The sequence below is a fragment of the Physeter macrocephalus genome, chromosome 15 (assembly GCF_002837175.3).
Source record: "Physeter macrocephalus isolate SW-GA chromosome 15, ASM283717v5, whole genome shotgun sequence".
NCBI lineage: Eukaryota > Metazoa > Chordata > Mammalia > Artiodactyla > Physeteridae > Physeter > Physeter macrocephalus.
The window spans coordinates 63,141,510-63,164,828 of record NC_041228.1 but is presented as its reverse complement, the minus strand read 5'-3'; the positions used below and the strand labels follow the sequence as shown (position 1 = coordinate 63,164,828).

Below are 23,319 nucleotides of genomic sequence, written 5' to 3'. Positions count from 1 at the left end.
AGAACACTCCCTAACACCATACACAAAAATAAACTCAAAATCGATTAAAGACCTAAATGTAAGGCCAGATACTATAAAACTCTTAGAGGAAAACACAGGCATAACACTCTATGACATAAATCACAGCAAGATCCTTTTTGACCCACCTCCCAGATAAATGGAAATAAAAATAAAAATAAACAATGGGACCTAATGAAACTTAAAAGCTTTTGCACAGCAAAGGAAACCATAAAGAAGATGACAAGACAACCCTCAGAATGGGACCAAATATTTGCAAACGAAGCAACTGACAAAGGATTAATCTCCAAAATATACAAGCAGCTCATGCAGCACAATATCAAAAAAACAAACAACCCAATCCAAAAATGAGCAGAAGGCCTAAATAGACATTTCTCCATAGAAGACATACAGATTGCCAACAAACACATGAAAAAATGCTGAACATCACTAATCATTAGAGAAATGCAAATCAAAACTACAATGAGGTATCACCTAATCCCACTACTGGGCATATACCCTGAGAAAACCATAATTCAAAAAGAGTCATGCACCACAATGTTCATTGCAGCTCTATTTACAATAGCCAGGACATGGAAGCAACCTAGGTGTCCATCAACAGATGAATGGATAAAGAAGATGTGGTATATACATACAATGGAATAGTACTCAGTCATAAAAAGAAACGAAATTGAGTTATTTGTGGTGAGGTGGATGGACCTAGAGTCTGTCATACAGAGTGAAGTAAATCAGAAAGAGAAAAACAAATACCGTACGCTAACACATATATATGGAATCTAAAACAGAAAACAGTTCTGATGAGCCTAGGGGCAGAACAGGAATAAGGACACAGACATAGAGAATGGACTTGAGGACACGGGGAGGCGGAAGGGTAAGCTGAGATGAAGTGAGAGAGTAACACTGACATATGTACACTACCAAATGCAAAACAGATAGCTAGTGGGAAGCAGCCGCATAGCACAGGGAGATCAGCTCGGTGCTTTGTGACCACCTAGAGGGGTGGGATAGGGAGGTGGGAGGGAGACACAAGAGGGAGGAGACATGGGGATATTTGTATACGTATAGCTGATTCACTTTGTTATACAGCAGAAACTAACACAACACTGTAAAGCAATTATACTCCAATAAAGATGTTAAAAAAAGTTATTTGAACTACTGGACTAGTTAGTGAAATACAAAATGTAAAGAAAAAAGATATGACTGAATTCCTTAACTATAAGATATATTTGTGGGAATTTTATATAATAAATGAAAATCCAGGGGAAGAAATTTTAGTCCTATAATCATGGGATAAGTTTCAGATAGGAGAAATATTGTGAAATACAAAAATCAACAAATATGAAAGCACTTTCCCCAAACAAACATTTTGATGTACCTTTTTAGTATCTCTCTCAGCATCCTATTTCATAAAAAGTAAACAAAAATCAAGTTATGTGTTGAATTTTGGCAGCTCCAGAACTTCCTAGAAGCTGCCAATGGCAGCGATTATACCCTCTCTTTCAAAACTCTATGGCCCTCAGCACTGTGGCTTGATAGTGGAGCAAGTGGAACAGTGAAGTTCAAAACTTATACTGAATCTATGTAATACAAAGAATGCCACAACCCTATCGCAGGTACCTCTAGGATAATGCAGTGAGGGCTGTTATTATGCAATGTCACTCCTAAGTGTCCCTTATATTAATAAAAAGCCTTATTTGTCTTGGGAAATTGTTGCTCAAACCTATGAAGTTTGTGCCTCTTTATGTTCTGAGGGATGCAGTCCCAAATGACACCACGCAGTGAATACTGACTTGTATATTACACCGTGAAATGCTAGAAATGGGAGGCAGCCCTGGAACTTGAGAAAAGTAATTTAGACACTGAGAAGGATGTACTCATATGCATGACAGGTTAGAAAAATTCAGTTACAAACAGATCAGTAGAGAAATTAATGGAGATATATGATGGATTCCTGATGATAGTTACATGTATTCAGAGTATGTAAAGACTCTGAGGTCACATATGGAGGGCCTCAGGATGCTTTCACAAAAAATGTGCCTATAAAGCCACCACCAGAGAAAGCATCCTGGGCCAAACATTCCATTTCTCTCACCAATTCTATCAAATGAACCCTACCAAATCCAAGTCATTCTAATTTTTCTTAGAAACTCAATTCATTTCCATCCTATAAATATGTATGGAGTTACTCCTAAGTGCCAGAGCATAGACATGGAGAATACTAAGGCAAAGAAGACACCGCTCTGGGCCTCACTGAAGTCACTGCCCAGTGGGGTAGACCAATATGGAAACAAATAATGGGAAACCAGTTTGATAAATGTAATGGTGGGATGATGTAAAAAGTAGGTTTGGGGAAGGCTTATTGACTGGAGTGACATGTTGGCTGGACCTGATGGATAAAACAAAGTTTCTCTCATGAGCAAGGAGAGAATGGCCCAGACAGAGGGAACAGTGCCAATAAAGACAGATGCAAGAGAGCAGGAGACGTGGTAACTCAATACGGCCAGGGTATGAAGCATGCATACAAGTTAGGCACAGGGTGAATAGTCAAGGATAAGACTGGAGACATAGGCAGGGACTGAGTCACAATGCCCTTGGATTTCATCCTGTCCAACACACGTGTGGCTATTGAGCACCTGAAATGTGGCTAGTCCAAGATGAGACGTATAAAAAACCACAAAATATCTCAGTAATTTAAAAAGTTGATTACAGTTTGAAATGATACTTTAGATATATTGGGCTAAATAAAATATAGTATTAAGATTAAACTTGGGCTTCCCTGGTGGCGCACTGGTTGCGAGTCCGCCTGCCGATGCAGGGAACACGGGTTCGTGCCCCGGTCCGGGAAGATCCCACATGCCGCGGAGCTGCTGGGCCCGTGAGCCATGGCCGCTGACCCTGCGCGTCCGGAGCCTGTGCTCCGCAACGGGAGAAGCCACAACAGTGAGCGGTCCGCGTACCAAAAAAAAAAAAAAAAAAAAAAAGATTAAACTTAACAGTGTCTTTTTAGTTTTTAAATGGGTCTCCTGGAACATTTTAAATTACTTATGTGGTATTTTATCCCTCCTGTAGTAGTCCTTGTGGTGGATTCCTCAATAACCCTTTCACCCCAAGCATTTAAACTAGTAGTGATCTCTTTTCTCTTGCCAGTGACTGGTTTAGACATGGGCATGTCACCGACCCAATGCAGGCCTGAGCTACGAAGGAAAGATAGCTGGGGGAATTCCAGATACAGATGTCTTTGCCCCTAAAAGGAGAAAGAATAAGATCAGATCTCATGTTTTCTTTTGGATGTGGCTATGTGGCCAGTGACACAGAGAACTACTGTGGCCGTCTTTCCATGACACAGGATAAAGCAGAGGATGGCAGAGTTAAGAAATGAAATAACCCAATTCCCTGTTGACATCACTGAGCTGCTTTATCAACCAACCTTGGAGTTCACCCTTCCTCTCAACTTCCTGTTATGTGAGATAACAAGATTCCTTATTATTTAAGCCAAAATGAGTCAGTTTTTCTGTTACTTGTAGCCAAAAGCATCCTAGCTGATACACTCCATTAGACTAAAGGGCAAGGTAGTAGATGTATTACCATTTAAGACCTTCTAGCACTACAGAAGTTCTGTACATAGTCTACAATCTATCAATATACTATTGCTATGATAGTATATACTTAGATAATATGAGAGAAGGCTTTTTCTTTTAGTTTTAAATTACTATCCAACTGTAAGACATTATGACACAATTACTCAGGCAAAGAGACTTGTAATTAATCAGAAAAAGAACTAGGAGCAGAATTTAATCAATCAAAAGTAGAAGAGAGTAGCCATAGATTTATAAATTGTCACACTTAATGGCTGCTCTTTGATTGAGAGGTCTGCCTCTAATTCTAGTCAAAGCACACAGGTTGATTGATGTTACTAATCTGGACATAAACCCTTAAAGGCAATGTAGCAGATGAAGCAAATAATCAAATGGTACAGCTTCTACCTCACAGAGTTACCATGAGAATTAAGCAAAATAATGTATGTCGAGCCTAGCACAATATATAGTAGTACATGGTAAACACATTATACATAAATCTGGTTCTTGTTCAAACTAGTAGTTACCAATGGGGAGGGGGAAGGGAGGAGAGGCAAGATGGAGGTAGGGGATAAAGAGGTACAAACTGGGCTTCCCTGGTGGCACAGTGGTTGAGAGTCCGCCTGCCGAGGCAGGGGACGCGGGTTCGCGCCCCGGTCCGGGAGGATCCCACGTGCCGCGGAGCGGCTGGGCCCGTGAGCCATGGCCGCTGAGCCTGCGCGTCCGGAGCCTGTGCTCCGCGACGGGAGAGGCCACAGCAGTGAGAGGCCCGCGTACCGCAAAAAAAAAAAAAAAAAAAAAAAAAAAAAAAAAAAAAAAAGGAGGTACAAACTACTATGTATAAAATAAATAAGCTACAAGGATATATCGTACACCACAGGAAGTATAGCCAATGTTTTATAAAAACTATAAATGGAGTATAACCTTTAAAAATTGGGAATCACTATGTTGTGTACCTGAAACCTGTATAATATTGCAAGTCAACTATACCTCAATAATAAAAAAAAAAAGAAATTTGGTTCTTGTTTCTTGTCTCTTGTAAAATTGTTGATTTTTCAAATTCTAAGTAATGTGTCAAGTATGCATTGTCAGTTACTTTATACAATAACCACACTTTGTGATGACTAGGGTCAGATTACAGCAAATACTAATAGACATGTTATACTTCACTGGCTAGTTAGTACTTGATTAGGTGGTTGATTTATTAGTTCATTCTTTTATTTACACGAAGCAGGTGAGTTCCAGAGCTAACCTGAACAAAATAAGGTAGGGAGTGACAACACTATTAACCAGGAATTAAGCTATAGTATTTTGACTAACCTATGCCTGCTCACCTAGTATTTGTGAAATGGTGAGATTAATAATTCAGTCTGAATGAAGATGACTAAAAAGAAAATATAAAGACAAGGAAGGAAGTTTATGACTTTGAGGCTGTAACAGAAGGTGACTGATGTAATTAAAAGAGACAGAGAGGGAGAGGTACTCAGTAACATTTCAGAATGATGAAAAAAAAAAAAAAAAAGAATGATGAAGAAAGATGTACTGATAGAAAGGGTATCGGGCCAGGAGAGAGTACAGATAGTATCTGCTGAGTTATACCAAGACAGGATATTCTAAAATCCTTTCTGCACTATTACAAACAATTTTGCTTTACTAATATAAACTATACAATATAAATTTAATTTCCAAATAGGATATACTGAAAAATACTCAGCAAAACCCTCACTAGCTCAATCTTAACAAATAAGTGTGTTTTTTTAAATTCAATTTATGAATAAGGATGATGGCTCTTCATTGAAACCACATGATCTATAAATTTTAAATTTCACAAGATGATTGGCTCAGCAGGCTATAAGAAGTTATTTATCTAGCTTATTACAAGGATTGTCAGTCAGTTATCTTTGGATGCTCTAGAATCTAGTGCAGGATTCCCACATAGTTGTTCAGTTAACAAATGTTTCTAAAAAAAATCAACATCTATAAATTTAAACTATATTTATATTCTGGACAATTAAACATTCTAAACTAATGTGAATTTATAATATCACATTTATTGTGATGAATAAGGCAAACACCTGTAGAACATTCTCACCCAAACACGTGGGGACCTCCAGGCAGACACCGCCCTGAATGACTGTCCACTGCTTGGATGAGAATTCAGAGTTCCCAAACAGGAAACACTGGCTGACAGACCCTTTTCCTAAAGTTAGACAGTGGCAGGCTGAGACCAGTTTTTGGAGACGAATAATTATTCTAGGAGGTCTAAAGCAAGCCTTAACTAGCCACTGGTATTCGAAGGAGCTCTAAACCAGGCTATTAGGTAAATATAGTGTGTTTCCAAGGTGGACCCAACACATAGCGAATACAGGAAAGGGGACGTCATCCTTCCACATTTCCTCGGGATCAATATCACATGAGTAACTGATAAAAGAATGAGTTCGGTTTTTTTTAAAGTTAGGCTTATTGAGGTATAATCTGCAAACAGTAAAATTTACCCCTTTTAGTGTACAGTTCCGTGAGTTTGGTAAATGCATACAGTTGTGTTTCTACCACCACAATCAAGATATAGTACATCCATCATCCCCCAAAATTCTGTCCTGACAATTTAGGGTCAATCCCTCCCCATCCCCTGGCAACCACCGATCTGTCTATAGTTTTGCCTTTTCCAGAATGTCACACACATCAAACCTACCGTAGTCTTTTGAGTCTGGTTTCTTTCATCCATTACAATGTAACTGGCAACAAGGCCAGTGAGACTGGGACGGAGTGAAAAGGAGAATGGCAGGAATTGAAACTGGAGAGGTAGAGGGGGCCAAACCACACAGGAACTTGTATGCCATAACAAAAGTTTTAGATTTATAATAGGTGTGATGAGAAGCCACTGGAAGTGTCTAAGTCTCTGAGTAACGTGACTGAATGATTATCTTAAAAATAATTTTGGCTACTGGGTGGCAGACAGCCCATAGTGGAACGAAAATAGAAAAAAGGAAGCCAGTTTAGAGACTACTGCAGTGAGACTACCGCAGGATTAAAAGTGCTAGTGACTTAAACTAGAATGGTAACCCTGGAGGTGGTGAAAAGTGGTCAGATCAGAGATGTTATTTAGAGGAAGAGATGCTAGGACCAGATGTGGCACGTGAAGGGGAGAGAGGAGGCAAAGATGCTTCAAGGGGCTTGGCCCCAGCAACAAGGTAGATGGTCGTTTACCGGGACGGATAAAAGAAAGAGGAGATAAAAGAGAAAAGCAGGGAAAAGCAGGTTTAGGAGTGGGGGAAGGGAGAATTAAGAGCTCCATACATTTCGACATCACCAGCGTATAGATACTGAATCTCTTCCCCGACCATTTTGCATATCTATATTGACCTTGATAGAGAAATTTCACTTAATGGTCTCTGTCCTGTTACTCTTAATACAGTGAGGGAATGCACTGGTAATACGTTCAGTCTCCACTTCATTGGGTTCCTAGCGTTAAACATATTTTTAATTAAGAAGCTGTAAACTCTATTCAATACTCTGTAATGACCCATACGGGAATAGAATCTGAAAAAGACTGGATATACGCCTATGTATAACTGATTCACTCTGCTGTACATCTGAAACTAACACAACACTGTAAATCAACTATACTCCAATAAAAATTAATTTTAAAAAATTAAAAAGTATCACAGTGAGGGAAGACTGTACTAACATACTTGGTGATGCCAACATTGTCAACCTAAAGTAAACATTGGGAGCTCCAACACCAAAAAAAAAAAAAAAAGATAAGCTGTAAAGGTTCAAGGCTAGAGAGTTCTTCCATTTCTCACCTCCATTTTCTATACGGCTAAGAACAACCTGAGTTTCATAGGAAGGATTACCTCTAAATTTTACACATCCTTTTTTTTTCAGAATACTTATTCTCTTGCTCAACTGCAGTGGCTCAAATGTCTTTTAAATAACAGTAATTTTTCTTGCTTTAAAGTGCTTTCCTGTTTTCTAGTATTTACAAATTAACAGGTGAGAAAGCATTCAGTGGCCCATCTTTTCCAACTTATGAGGTCAAGTTTATGCTTTTGGTATGGGGAAGGAGTAACTCTTGCTTAGACAGACCCTTAGTTTTTCTGCATTTTCAACACAACGCAGAAAAGCCAGAGGATGTGGAGTAGAGGTTTACTCTGTGTCTGCTCTCCTCAGGGAGCCCAATGATCCAAGCACAAGGGAGGTGCATGGATCACACCCCCACCCCCATTTTGCACCTCCGAGGCCACCAAAGTAGAGTGTTTGATATACAGGATGGTCGTTCTAGTCATGGCTCCATTCATCCGTCTATCTATATCCATCCACCCATTTGACCATTATCGACACATTTCCTGGAAGTCTCTTTTTTTCATCTTAAAATTTCATGCAAATTTGTCATCTATAATGCAGTTGTATTTACTTTATATAAAACTGTCTTTATTTACTTACCATTGAGTAATTGACACTCCATATAGATGCAGAATAAGACCATTTTGTACAGTTGTGCAGGTTGCGCACTGCACACCTTGATGGGAAAGGCATTCACACTGTAGTGACTGGATTTATCTATTATGACAATTTTCTGTTGGATAGCAGTAAAATGTTTTGAGGAAGAGGTACCTTGTTTCTAATTTGTTAAAGTGCCATATGGGCTAACGGTAGCCCTGGACTTTGAGTGCCTCGGCATATGGTCTGGGCACAAGCCTGAACAGTCTCATTATTTTACTCATGAAGAAGCCAAGTTCCAAGAGGTGAAGAGACAAGGTCCCACGGCTAGTTCCTGGCAACTCGGGGTTCGATCCCAGTCTCCATTCCCAGTCCAGTGCTCTTTCATAACAATAAACTACCTCCGCTAACAGTGAGTTGCTCTTCTCAGGTGTGTGGCTTTCTGAGAATGATTTCATTGCTCTGCCTAAGGAGAGACCTTTGCAGGATGGCTGTCTCATGCCGCTCTTGCCATTTGTTTCTGCCATCCGTGGATACAGAGTTAGATACAGCAGCAGCTAGACTTCTTGCCAATTATTCAAAGGTTCTGGAGTGTAAGCTCCATAGGAGCAGGAACCATGTCTAACATTCTTACCATGTCCTCAGCACCTGGCATATAGCTCATTTATAGCTTTATGCAGGGAAACGTAATACTTTCTGGTAGCTAGTTTAGCCCCTGTCCCTCAGAGCCCTGCTGTACTCTCTTCTGCAGCTGGAGCACACATCAGTGCAAAACCTTGAGAAGCACTGGAGAGACGTCTAAGCTGCTTCCCAGATCGACATGCTATTAACTGTTTATTACTGGTTGGGCTCATTCAACCAAGAGCAGGAAGATCCGTTATAGAATCATAAAATGGTAGCACTGGAATGAATCTTGTAGGTCAAGTAACTCAACTCCCTCACGTAGCATCCTAGGAAACAGAGTCCCGAAGAGATGGTAGAATCCACCCAGGTAGCTGTCTGTAGTAGCTTACATATGCTGTGGTTACTTCCTAAAACTCAGATGTTTTGACCAATTAGTTGTTCTTTCCGGAACACCACAATACCTTGCCACCAATCAAATGATGACTGGAAACCCATAATGTCAGGGACATCATAAACTAGAGAGGTATGCCCTTAAGACTGTTTTCCTGTTTGGGCTGGACGATAAACTATGTATTTGAGAAGTTACACTATTATGCTCTTTTATTCTCTCCATGCAAGGGCACTATTCAGATAGAAAGAAAAAAAGAATCAGGCAAGACTATCAGGAATTCTCAAATTTACTGGGAAAAGGATATGAAAGTGGGTTATGATTGTTCTGTATGTAAATGGTTAATTTTAAAAGCACAGCTGGTTAGTCATACAGTAAACTGTGTATGTCTATCAATTTTGACTCCAAACTAGAAATTCTATGACCTAGGTCATTAGTTTAGTCTAATCTGATGATTATTTTAATTGAAAATATGTATTATAAACAGGATGTATTCTCAAGCTGTTATCTAAACAATCAAAGGAATTTGTTTATTAAGAAAATATACTTTTCAGATTTTTAGCTTTATTTCACAAATAAAACTTTAAAAGTGAAAACAACCCTGGAACTTCATTTTAATAATATCCCAAATTATAGGAGTAAATTGATGGCAAGGTTATCTTACATATATCCCGTAACACTAAACTCTCTTCAACAGCACTAAATGAATGTATCATAGTGAGACTCCAGTGTTATCTACATTGTTTTGCTGACCCTTCTCTCCATATATAATTATTAAAAATAAAAATAACATAGGGCAATTACTTTTCCCTTATAAGAGAATTCTATATTTAAATTAATAATGAACCACCAACTAGAAGTCTAAACTAATTTAAATCTCCTAAGGTACTGGTTTCCCAACACACACACACACACAAAATCTTGATTTCTCAAAAGTCTAGCAAATGGCACTAGCGGCTAACGTATTAGGGAAAGCAAAGCTGTATGTGTGCACATAGCTTCCATTCTGATGGTCTCTGATTTCTTAGCTGGGCCATAGTGCAGCAAAATGGCAGTGGCATATTATATACCTGGTCATGGCTGGCTTCAGTGGAGCTTCCAATAGCATGGAAAGTCATCTGCACAGGGGCTAATGTCAGACAGGTCACACACTCTTTGCCACTTTGTCTATCACAGTAGTGAACCTATAACAGAACACACGCAAATCTGCTGAACACCACTTGTAAGAGGGAGCCAGATGCAACAGGTCCTTTTCAAAGGTTCTAGCTTTCAAGAAAAAAACTCAAATAATTTATGTAGAACGCAATTCAAATAGTTAAAACCTTATTGGGACTTGAAGATCTATGGAAAATCTATTAATTCCGTTTTAAGTACTCGCGAAGTTTTAAGAGAGCTTAGGAAATGCTTTGCAGAGTGCTCTACATTAGTATAGCCAGTAGAAAAACTCACAACTAAAAGCTACACCCATCTTTTTTGTCCAACTTTTCATAACGTGTAAAGGACTCCAGGGTAAGCATAAGTCAGTTTCATTTGAGTCTAATGAAATTTTGTCAACCTGAATTTTCCTCATCTTTGACTCTGTGTGTGTGTGATTGCCACCTGGTTGGTAGTGACATTCTTCTATTCTACACGATAGTCCCTATAAAATCACTGCTGAATACACACACACACACACACACACACACACACACACATCTCACTACCTCATGCTCTGCTTGAAATTTTGACAGTATAATCAAATTGAATAAAACTGAAATGATTTGCAATGTGCAGATCAAAATAAAGTTACTATAATATCATTTTTCTTTTAGTTACATACAACCAACCATTATTAAAACCACACGTAAGACACTCTATCAGAGGTAGGGTGTGGGGGCGGGTGGTGGGGGAAGGAGTGTGAGTCCATCTGGCCATCGGGAAAATTTCCATCCTTCCATTTATCTACTTTCAAAAAAGTTCCTTCAAGCAGTGTTTCTTTGAATTCTAAGCTAATAAAGTAAAAATAGCATTGCTTTTGTAATAAATTAATAAAAATATGCCTATAGAGGTACATAGATACATATAATATGGATCTGACAGAAAACGACGATATAAATCCTAGTCTAATGGTTTAATAATTCAACATTTTTAAACCAGTAAGGTTAAGATTGGCCACCAGTGTCCATGAAGGTGGGGAAACTTCCTGGAATCTATAAAAAGCAGTTTAGAGTTCAAATCAAGCCAACATACAAAGCTCTGTTTCCAAAGTACTTTAAAGATTTTGTTATAAAAATATTTTTTCCAAATTAACTTTGGGGAAAAAGATTTGGCAACAGTTTGAATTCACTGTACCTCCTGAGCAAATTAAAAGGTCACGGTGCGTATGAGTTCAAGAATGTGGACCTTTTGTTCACTATGCAGCAGTGAAATATGATGGGGGAAAATGAAACTTAACACATAACAGGTTTATGCAAAAGCCAATCAATGGTGACACTATAATAGATACAGTTCACAACCATTTATGGTACAGTTAAAATATTATGTCTGATATAGTTCTATCATAAAACATGCTTTTTAAAACAAAATATAATCACCCTTTGACATCAATTGAAAGTCTATATGAAAGACATGACACTCTCCTAAATATCCAAATTGACAGTGAACACACTCATATATCAGCCAACTTACTGCAGCTTTATTTTTTCTTCTAGAGAAATGAAAATTAGGAAGGACAAAAATAGCACAAGACAATCCCAGTCAAAAAATAAATTTCAAACTTCATTTCCATCAGTGGCTTGGATACTGTGACTGAAAGAGTTGACTTTTCTCCTAATTCACTGTGAGCCTTCAATACCCTATAAAATATTATATATCCTGCAGGCATTAAATATTAGTGTACAAGTAGAACTCATACATACAAGATAAATACAAAGGTGCAAGTTTCCACACAGCTCCAAAGAAAATGTCACAGCACCCAGTAAATGTGACAGAGATTGCTAACTGTCCTCCAGTATTTTTCCACAGTAATTCTTAGCTGGGCACAGAATAAAGATACTTCCCAGGTTCCCTTGTAGCTATGATTAGTCATATGACTGAGTAGAATGTAGATGAAAATTCTGCGGTAGCTTTCTGGAAACTTTTAAGAGATTTCAGGTGTGTGCCTTTGGCTCTTCTTCACCTGTTTTGCTGCTTGGAAATGTGGACATGACCGTCTTCGACCACGAGGACAAGGGCCGAAACTTAGAGACGGCAGAGTGGTGAGTTGGCGGGAACGTGGGTCCCTGAAGAGTTCATGGAACAGAACCGTGACACTGGCCCTAGACTGCAAGCTCATGGACCTTTATGTGAGAGAAGAATATACATCTATTTTGTTTAAGTCGCTGGGCTTTTTCTTACTCACAGAAGAACCTGATCCCACTGAGATTTTCCTATTGCTCCAAAACTGACACCAGGACCCACAGCCAAAAACAAAAGGAGCTCTAGAGCGCTGCTGACATTTAAGGCCAGGTCTTATTCTCTCTTCCCACCTGCTTGTTAATAGTCAGCAGAACTGGTCCAACCATAAAGAATACAAAGAGGCACTAGGAAAAGGCAGGTGAGTGGGAGGGGATCATTTGGCTGTCAGCCTTATGAGGAATACAGTATTTCCTGTGAGTGGGGCGGCTCTAAGAAAACAGCTGACAGAGATGAGGAGTACCTATACGAAAGGGAGACAAATTTCGTCCCCTGGCAGTAGGTTTGCTGAGAATTGAACCTACAGGTCCCCACTGAAAAGAAATCTTGACCGAGTCTGATGTATGTCCCTAGCCATTTGGAAGCAGGTGAAAATATAGAGACTGAGTTTGGAGATATCTGAGAGCTTGTTGAAGAAGCCCTAGGCACACAGTATCCCTGAAAACAAAAAATGATGAAGGAAGATGCTCACGTAGATCCCCATGGCCCTTGGAAGGAATGAAAAAGTGTCTCAGCAGAAGCCAAGGGGCTACTCAGGCCAAGCAAAGTGACACCTACCAACAGTGGGGCCAGGGGCATGCACCACTGGTAAAGCCCAAAGGAAGCATGGCTGCCCTTCAGCGACAGAGGGAATTGGGAGAAACTAAACACTGCTTCAAGAAAAGCATGAACGATAACTACAGATGGAGTATAAACTTTAGAAATTGTGAATCGCTATATTGTACACCTGTAACTTACATAATATTGCACAGCAAACTATACTTCAATAAAGAAAAAAGAAGGAAAAAAAAGATGAACATCATCTATGTGGAAGCCAGCAATGGATGAAACCAGGCTAAGGGTGGCACCCTCCCCTCCCCTAGTCCCCCTCTCAGGTTTCCAACATCAGAGGAGTAACTAGGCCATGAAACAGAGGTAGAGTGTGGAGGAAGATGTCTCAGGAGCAGATCAAGCTCCTACCCCACTAACCACAGATACTCAAAGGTGCTGGAGTGAGAGGATAACAAAAAGAAATCACCGTATACCCTCCTTCCCCTACGTGTCTTGAACCAAAGCAGCTGGCTGGCAATGGGGGGACGTGAGCTTGGAGTTTTACGGTGAACTGGACTAGATTTTTTAAAGCTAAAGGTAACTAGAGAACTGTGGGATTTGCCAAAGATATAAATAAACATGAATGGGAGATTTGACAGAGCATGGGGGAAAGTGGTGACTAGAGAAATAGTCATTCCATGTTTATCCCCCCACTGCACTGAGACTGTACCCCCCCAAACAGATAAAAATATGTAAAAAATATAGGAAACTACTGTTTGAGGACACAATTTCAAATTAAACAAAAATTAATAATATATAGGTAAAAAGCCTTAAGAAAGAATCACACTTTACACAATCAATCCCTCATAAAAACAAGTTTGATATGGCTCCTCAGTTATTATTTTCTTCTTGGACATAAAAACATTAGAGTTCATAAAATTGTGAATTTCAAAAAAAGAAATGTGTGAATGACATTTTAAAATTCATCCTTCTAAATCGAAAAATGCTTCCTATGATTCAAAGCATCAGCAGAAGCCAGGAATCTTAGAACTCTAGGCTAAAACAATTAGGGTAATAAAACTCCATTACATTCTATAAAGCACAAATCTTCAGGATTGATGGATGAAATATTTCTGCTACAACAAAGCAGTGTTTCTACAATATGGCCCTAAAATTTCCAATATACAATGTCATGGACCTTGATTTTAATGAAAGAAAAATGAATAAAGATAATTTTAGAAGATTACAAAAGTCATCGCCTATGTTGATTTTAAGATTTGTTGTTTATGAATCATATCATTTTGCTATCTTTCATACTCTAAAATGAGTATCACATGGTAGCTACTGCATAGAAGCCCTGCAAGGAGGGGTAAAGACAGCAAGGGGCTAAAGGGCAATAGTACTAGATCTTACGATACTCAAAACATGCTTGATTCTTGCAGAGCCTGCACACTAGCTATACAAAAGACCTAAATCTTTATTAACATGAAAATCAGCATATTCTTGGCAAAGCACAAAACAATACTGCTTGACAAATATTACGCTAGTAAGTAGGGTAAACTGGTATTAAACATTTCTTAACTACTTTTTTAGATGACTTGAGAACATGTAAACCATCTTACGTATTTGGGTTAACTACGGGCAACAGTACAAATCTATGTTATTATATATTTATAATTATCGAATTTGTTTTTAAGTAATAAATAAAAAGAAATAAATAAAAAATAAAAGGAGTTTCTCCATGAAAAGCACTTAGAACAATGCCTGGCTTATGATTAGCATTAAAATAAATATTAGTCTTATTATTAGAATAACACATCCCATAATAATACAATAAAAGATATGACATGATGTATAATTATGAAGAATAATATTACATTAGGATAATGTCTGTCACTGACTTTCCCTAAAGCTTCTTTCCCCAATCCTTTTCATAACTAAAGGCAAGTCCTTTGTAACTAAAATGTAAACATATATTTAACATGCTCAGTCATGTATTGAGTGTTTTAACTGTATGAGTAATCTGTTTTACTCTGCATGCAATATGCTTGTCACATTAATGCCTCTAAAGGGACAAGTGAATGAATGAAATCACATTATACAGACTGAGACTCAACTTGTAATTATCTTTTCTCTCTTTTGGAAATTCTATGCTCAGGAAAAGCTTTGAAAATTACATGCCTATATTTGGTGTACAAAATCTACCAGTGATGTACTGACTTATTTCTAGTATAAGTCACAGATAAAAACTGTCTAACAAATTCAACAACAGAAGTGCTGTCAGGATTGTTAAGGAAGATAACTGCATTCTTACTTTAAGTGATGAGTTTGTACATGACACAGATCCTAAACTTTTGTTCACTGCTTTTCTGTTTCCATTGACTATGCCAGTGAAGGTCTAAGGAGACAGCTAATTAAGATGTAAATTATATATACACATACACACAAAAATATAGTTATTTTAGTTTTACACTTCCATCAAAAGAAAACACTAGGTGATTTTTAAGTCGACTACACATCTACCAGAAAAAGAGCCTCCCTCTTTTATATAGTATGTATTCATGCTTTGATACACTCACACACATCCATTTACAAGCTGCATTAAAATCTACAGGCTTGGGACTTCCTTGGTGGTCCAGTGATTAAGAATCCGCCTTCTAATGCAGGGGACATGGGTTCCATCCCTGATTGGGGAACTAAGATCCTACATGCCACGGGGCAACTAAGCCACGCCCTGCAACTACTGAGCGCACAAGCGAGTCACAACTACAGAGTCCATGCGCTCTGGAACCGGCACGCCACAACTAGAGAGAAGTCTGTGTACTGCAGCGAAAGATCCCTCATGTCTCACTGCAGATCCCATGTGCCACAACTAAGACCCGACACACCCAAAACTAAAATAAATAAATAGATAAATATATTTTTTAAAAAATGATTAAAATCTACAGGCTTTGCAAATAAACAACTTTTTTTTTCCTGTTGGAATGTGTCTTTTTTTAAAACATCTTTATTGGAGTATAATTGCTTTACAATGGTGTGTTAGTTTCTGCTTTATAACAAAGTGAATCAGTTATACATATACATATATCCCCATATCTCCTCCCTGTGTCTCCCTCCCATCCTCCCTACCCACCCCTCTAGGTGGTCACAAAGCACCGAGCTGATCTCCCTGTGCTATGCAGCTGCTTCCCACTAGCTACCTATTTTATATTTGGTAGTGTATATATGTCCATGCCACTCTCTCACTTCATCCCAGCTTACCCTTCCCCCACCCCGTGTACTCAAGTCCATTCTCTAGTAGGTCTGCATCTTTATTCCTGTCCTGCCCCTAGGTTTTTCAGAACTGTTTTTTTTTTTTTAGATTCCGTATACATATGTGTTAGCCTACGGTATTTGTTTTTCTCTTTCTGACTTACTTCACTCTGTATGACAGTCTTTAGGTCCATCCACCTTGCTACAAGTAACTCAATTTCATTTCTTTTTATGGCTGAGTAATACTCCATTGTATATATGTACCACATCTTCTTTATCTATTCATCTCTTGATGGACACTTAGGTTCAATTTACATTCCCACCAACACTGCAGGAGGGTTCCCTTTTCTCCACACCCTCTCCAGCATTTATTGTTTGTAGATTTTTTGATGATGGCCATTCTGACTGGTGTGAGGTGATACCTGATTGTAGTTTTGATTTGCATTTCTTTAATGATTAGTGATGTTCAGCATTTTTTCATGTGTTTGTGGGCAATCTGTATACCTTCTTTGGAGAAACATCTATTTAGGTCTTCTGCCCATTTTTGGATTGGGTTGTTTGTTTTTTTGATATTGAGCTGCATGAGCTGCTTGTAAATTTTGGAGATTAATCCTTTGCAGTTGCTTCATTTGCAAATATTTTCTCCCATTCTGAGGGTTGCCTTTTTGTCTTATTTATATTTTCCTTTGCTGTGCAAAAGCTTTTAAGAGAAATAACTTTTTAACAAGGAAAACTTTTTCCAAGGTCAAAGGAAAATTACAGTTATACAGGCACTCAGTATATCACCAAAGTCAAACATGAAAAATCTTCTCCCAAGAGGGCCAAACAATTCTACTACTTTTCATGTATTAAAATTCTGCTGTATTTACTATCACTTCAAAAAGTGGGTATCAAAGACCTTACAAATCTTTTCATTACATACTGGTTTAATTCATAATGGCATTTAATTTTTTTTTGCAACAATATTGGAATATTTTCTTCCTACTCAGGAATTATAGATTTTAGATACATACTATATTTGTATTTAAAATATAATGAAATTCATGATGAAAAGACCATTTATGACTTCTGCTTCCAAACAAGATAGAATAGATTTACTTTTCCCTATTCTTTCTGCTAAGCATAAGCAAAATCCCTTGATATATACATAAAACAAACATAAGAGGACTCAGAAAGGTACAGAGAAAGAGGAAGACCAGGTAGGGATTTCACGACCCAAGGAACAACACAGTGGTGAATTCCTGGTTTTTCTTTTTGTCTTATTTATCCTGGACTGGGTGCTAGAATAGTTAGCACCCTGGAAATGTCAGTGGGTATAGGAAAAGAAGCTGCAAGAAAGCCTGCTCTCTTTAACCAAAGGGCCAGAAAAGGAATAACGTAAGCAAGAGAGAAAACGTTTAGACAATAACTGCCCTCCTCCAGTCAAACACCATTGAAAAGTGGCACACCCCTGCATCCTCACCCCCATCAGCAAACATCAACTGGGGAGCCTAGACTTCCACTCTTGCCAGACTGGAATGAGGTAACCCAATTCCCCTACTAAGGTGATGACATGACACAGAAGGCTGAATGAGGAGTCAAGACTTTCATGCCTGCTGGATTCCCAGCCTTTTCAACTTTATCTGGTGATGTTGGGCACCCTACCCCTTCTCACTGGAGTGGTATCAGGGGGGCAGGGTGGAGGGTCAGGACTTCCATACCATCCATCTGTAACAAGTCCCCTTTCTCCCACCAGGTTGTCAACAGAGGCTAAGTGGGGAAAATGAACTTCTACCCATACCTGGTAGTAAAAAGACAGCACTCCAATACCCAACTTGGCATACTGCCAGAGGAGGCTTACTGAAACAGAAGATTTAAATAAGATACAGAGACTTATTATACCCATAATGTCCAGGATTCAACAGAAAATCATTCATTAAGTTGAGAATAGTCTCAACTTGAATAAGAAAAGACAATCATGAGATGCCAACACCAAGACAGCATAGTTGTTAAACTTATCTGACAAGTGTTTTAAAGCAGCCATCATAAAAATGCTTCAAAAAGCAATGACACACATACCTGAAACAAATGAAAAAATGTATAATCTCACCAAAGAAATAGAGATATAAGAAGAACAAAATAGAAGTTTTAGAACCTAAAAACCAAAATTAACTCAAGGGATGGGCTTAACAACAGAATGGAGAGAACAGAGGAAAGAATCAGTGAACTTGAAGATAGAAAAATAGAAATTCCCCAATCTGGACAACAGAGAAAACAGACTGAGGAAAAATGAACAGAGCCTCAAAAACATGTGGGACCACAGCAAAAGATCTAATATTTGTGTCATCAGGGTCCCAGAAGGAGAAGAGATAGTGATTGCAGCTAAAAAAGAATTTGAAGAAATAATGGCTGAAAATTTACCAAATTTGGGTAGAAGATATAATACACCTACAGCTTCAAGAAGCTGAACAAACTCCAAATGTGATAAACACAGAGAAACCCATGCCAAGACACATCATAATCAAACTTTTAAAATTTAAACTGCTATCCTGGAAGCAGTGACCTATAGAGGTAAAACAATTTGACAGTAGTTTCTCAGCAGAAACTATGGCGGTCAGAGGAACTGGAACAACATTTTTTAAGCACTAAAAAAACTGTCAACCCATCATTTTATATCCAGCAAATATACTCTTGAACAATGAAAGGGAATCTAAAACATTCTCAAATGAATGGAAACTGAGAGTATGTTACCAGCATACCTACCCTAAAAGAATGGCTAAAGTAAGTTTTTGAAACAGAAGGGAAATGATAAAAAAGCAGGAATCTTGGAACTCCATTGGGAAGAAAGAAAGAACACAGAAAGGAGTAAAAATGTTGCTAAACACAACAGACTTTCTTTTCTTGAATTTTCTAGGTTATGTTTGATGTTTGAAGCTAAAATTATAACACTGTCTGATGTGGTTCTCATATATGTAGAGGAAATATTTAAGACAATTATAAACTGAGCATATAAGGCACTGAGAAGGGCACATCACTTCTGTGATATTCTTACCAAAATGCACAAGCTCAATCAAATAATGAGAAAATATCAGAAAAACCCAAATTCAAGAACAGTCTACAAAATATATAACCAATATTATTCAAAATTGTCAAAATCATGAAAGACTAAAGAACTGTTATTGATTGGAAGAGACTTAAGAAGCATCACAACTAAATGCAGTGTGGGATCCTAGACTGGATCCTGGACCAGAAAAATGGCATTAGTAGGAAAACTGACAAAATCTGAATAAGAGCTGTAGATTAGTTAATAGTATTATGTCATCATTAATTTCCCAGTACTGACAAATTTATGTTATGGTTATATAATTGTTAACATCAAGCTCTGTAGTATTTTTCTGCTTTTCTCTAAGTCTAAAATTATTTTTTAGAGGCCATCTATAGTAGGAGAGAAAACCTTTAGTGCTTCAGAATAAAGGAGACTTGAAAGAAGCCAAGAGGCTATTAGAGGAGATAATAAACAAATTTTTCTATGCATATCAGAATTTTATACTAAAAGAATCTTCAAACACAAGAGAAGGGAATCAGTGGAGACTAAATTATCTCTTAATTAGAAAAATTAAGTCACTGAGCAATGTGGTACTTTCTATCTCTGATATGGGAAGTAAAAAGGTTGCAGAAAAAATTTTTTCAAGCATAAAAGCCTAGAAAATTATAATATCCAAAGCATCATGAAAAAGGGAAGTTAAAGGTCCCTCTTTAAGTTAGAGTTTTAGGGAGAAAAAATGTGTAATATAGGCCTATGCCTGGGAAGCCTACCAATGGGGACCAAGAAACTTGAACCAAGAAATATCAATAAATGCTACTGATCTGCAAAAGGTAAGAGGAAATAAATTGCTGCTTAAACTGCAAATCCAAATTGGTAGCAAACACCACCTATGACAGATTATTTTTTAGCTATTTCTGTTTTAACTCTAGGAAAGTACTGCTATTACCAACTCAATGCCCCCCACACCCCACATTCACTTTATTACAGAAAGTTTCCACTGAAACCCTTCTAACAGGGAGCAGTAACCACCTAAAAGCCAATTCTGTTAGGTTCTTCTTTGACAGAGAAGTTATGGAAAACCAAGAGAGGCTACTATCCCAGAAGCCAAATGAAGAGAAAGTTCAATATGAGACAAAGTTTGGAGTCTGAGTCCATCCAGGTTAAGGGCCTCAGAAAATAAAACTCAAAGTATGCAGAGGAATGTAACCCAGTCTCTATAATGTACCGTTAACAACAGTCAAGATGCAATCCAAAATTACTTGATCTAGAATAAACAGGAAAACCTGACACACAATCAAGTGAAAAGGCAATTAATTAATTAAGACTGAATCCAATATATCTGATGTTGAAATGAACATAAAAGGTGTTTAAAGAACCTATTATAACTATTTTCAAGGATGTAAAGGAAAATATGTCTAAAATAAATGAATGAATAGGTAATATCAGCAGAGAATCAGAAACTAAAGAGAACCATATGGAAAGTCTAGAAATGAAAATACAATACCCAAAGTAAGAAAAAAAAAAATCACTGGATGAAAGAGATACAGAACTTATAGATACACAGAAATAATACAATCTGAAGTTCAGAAAAAATTTTAATGAATAAAGCCTCAGGATTCTCTGGGACAATATAAAAAATGCATGTAAATGGAGGGAGAGGAGAGAGAAAAGGTAGCAAAAAATTTATTTGAACAAAATATGGCCAAAATTTCCCAAATTTGCTGAAAGCAATAAATATAACAATTTAAGAAAGCAATAAATATGCAGTGAGTTCAATAGTGGCCCCCAAAAGATATGTTCAAGTCCTAATTTCTAGTACCTTTAAATGTGACCTTATTTGAAATAGGATATTTGCAGATATAATTAAGTTGAGATCATCCTGGATTTAGAGTGGGCCCTAAATCCAATGACAAGTATCCCTGTGGCTTTCCCATATTTTGAATTATTTGCTTAGGACAGATGTCAAGATGGCCAGTTAGCAATTAAGTGATTAATTAATTAATGGGTGTATTCAGTGGTATTTAAGAACAATTGGTTGTGTTTGAGTTTCTGGTAATGGAAGTATAAACTCACCAGACAAAGCCTCTTGCAGATAACAATACATGATGTAGACAAAATAAAATATTTGAAGACAGTGGAATGTGATCAAAAGCAGGAAGACATCAGGGCAGAGTTTTCCCTTAAAAGACCGAAACTATATGGAGTAAGAATTGTGAGTTTATGGCTTTTTTTTTTTTGCCTGAGGGCATTCCTCGCTTCCTGTAGTTCTATTGGTAGAAAACTGCAGTCTTACCAGCTGGAGATAGCAGTGGAAAGAGCTTAGGGGTGGCAGATGAGCTGGTCATTGAGGGAAGAAATTCTAGAAATGAGGTAGCAGCAGACATGGTGAAACACTAAATCTGAATATAAACTCTACCCAAATCCCTGCTAACTACAAAACTTTACATGTACAGGAAAGACACTAGAAGACCTGACGTAGAAATAGGCAGAAACCAGTGAGAAGTCCGTTAAGATCTAAAAATCTGACACTTTCTTGATTGAGTGCAGTCCCTCAAGTGCACACAGCTCAAATGACAGAAAGCTAAAGCTTTACTGGCCTGAAGTATCAGAGGACATGGGCTGGCAGATCAGCTGAAAATTGGGGGTTGGGGGGGGAATGCTAGAAGCTAGGAAATGCAAAGGGTGAACTCCAAAATCTGAGCCTAAATGTGCCCAAATAATAAGGTAGGCACAGAAAGACTGCAAGAGGAAAGGCTGCAGCTGGAAGCTGAAGAAACTAAGTGGAAATATCAGCTGAGGGATATCACCACGGTGGAGGCAAAGCTTGAAGTTTTAGTTCAGGCAACTTAACTGAGTACTAGACCAAAAACAAAAAGAAAAACAATAATCTACAAAATAAAAGACGATCCAGAGTTGCTGTAACGTATGATAATATGTCCGCAATGTCCATTTTTCAAACAAAAATTACAGACATGCATAGAAATCGAAATGAAGCATATTCATAAATAAGGTGGTCAATAGGAAACTGACTCCTAATGGGCCCAGATGTTGGGTTTAGATGACAAAGACTTCAAAGCAGCTATTATAAAGATGTTCAAATAATTTTTAAAAATGTGTTCTCAATGACTATACAGATATGGAATCACAACAAAGCAACAGGAAAAAAAAAAGAAGAACCAAATAGAAACATTAGATTAAAAAAATACAATAACTGAAGTGAAAAATTTATTACATGGGCTCAACAGCAAATTGGAGAGGACAGAGAAAGTAGTCAGTAAATCTGAAAATAGATCAACGGAAGTTACACAATCCAAAGACGGAGAAAAATAAACAGAGTCTCGAAGACCTGAAGGACAATATCAAGAGGCCCAACATATATGTAATTGGAGTCCCAAAAGGAGAGGAAAGGAAAAAGGGCAAAAAAATCTTTTGAAAAAACTAGCCAAAATCTTTTCAAAACTAGTGAGAAACATTATCTTAATCTAAGAAGCTAAAGGAATCCCAAGCAGGATTAAAAACAATCCTAGACATAGCACAGCCAAACTGGTGAAACCAAAGATGAATAGAATATCTTAATAGCAGCTAGAGTGAAACAACACATAACATATATGGTGCAGAAACAACTGGTTATCCTATGGGAAAAATAAGCTTCAAGTCTCACCCATACCATACCCTCAAAATTAAATAGATATCAGCATTAAACATAAAAGCACAAACTACAAAATGTCTAGAAAAAAATCAGAGAAAATCTTTGCAACCTTGGGGTAGTCAAAAATTCCTTAGATAGGGCCAAAAAGGTACAGTTTATGGAAAAAAAAATGTAAACTTGAACTTCATCAAAACTGAAAACTTCTTTTCCACTTTTCAAAAGATGCCATTAAGATAATGAAAAGACAAATCACAGGCAGGGAGATAATATCTGCAGCAGAAAGGGCTTGCATCCAGAATGTATAAAGAACTCTGATGACCCAATAATTTAAAAAAATCACAACCAGAAACTGGGAAAAAGATGTGGAAATTTCACAAAGATA

General features: G+C 37.8%; 1 protein-coding gene across 23 annotated transcripts in view; it reads right to left on the bottom strand.

Moving 5' to 3' along the window:
* STAU2 (staufen double-stranded RNA binding protein 2) overlaps nucleotides 1-23,319 on the bottom strand; it is a 319,639-nt gene that overhangs the window by 100,032 nt on the left and 196,288 nt on the right. For 18 of the 23 annotated variants that reach the window (XM_028500365.2, XM_024127092.3, XM_028500351.2 and 15 more), the window contains one exon: nucleotides 10,119-10,232. The exons of the other annotated variants lie outside the window; for them this stretch is intronic. In XM_028500365.2, the coding sequence (XP_028356166.1) occupies nucleotides 10,119-10,232 (114 nt within the window). The remainder of the gene's footprint in view (nucleotides 1-10,118; nucleotides 10,233-23,319) is intronic. 23 annotated transcript variants of the gene reach the window in all.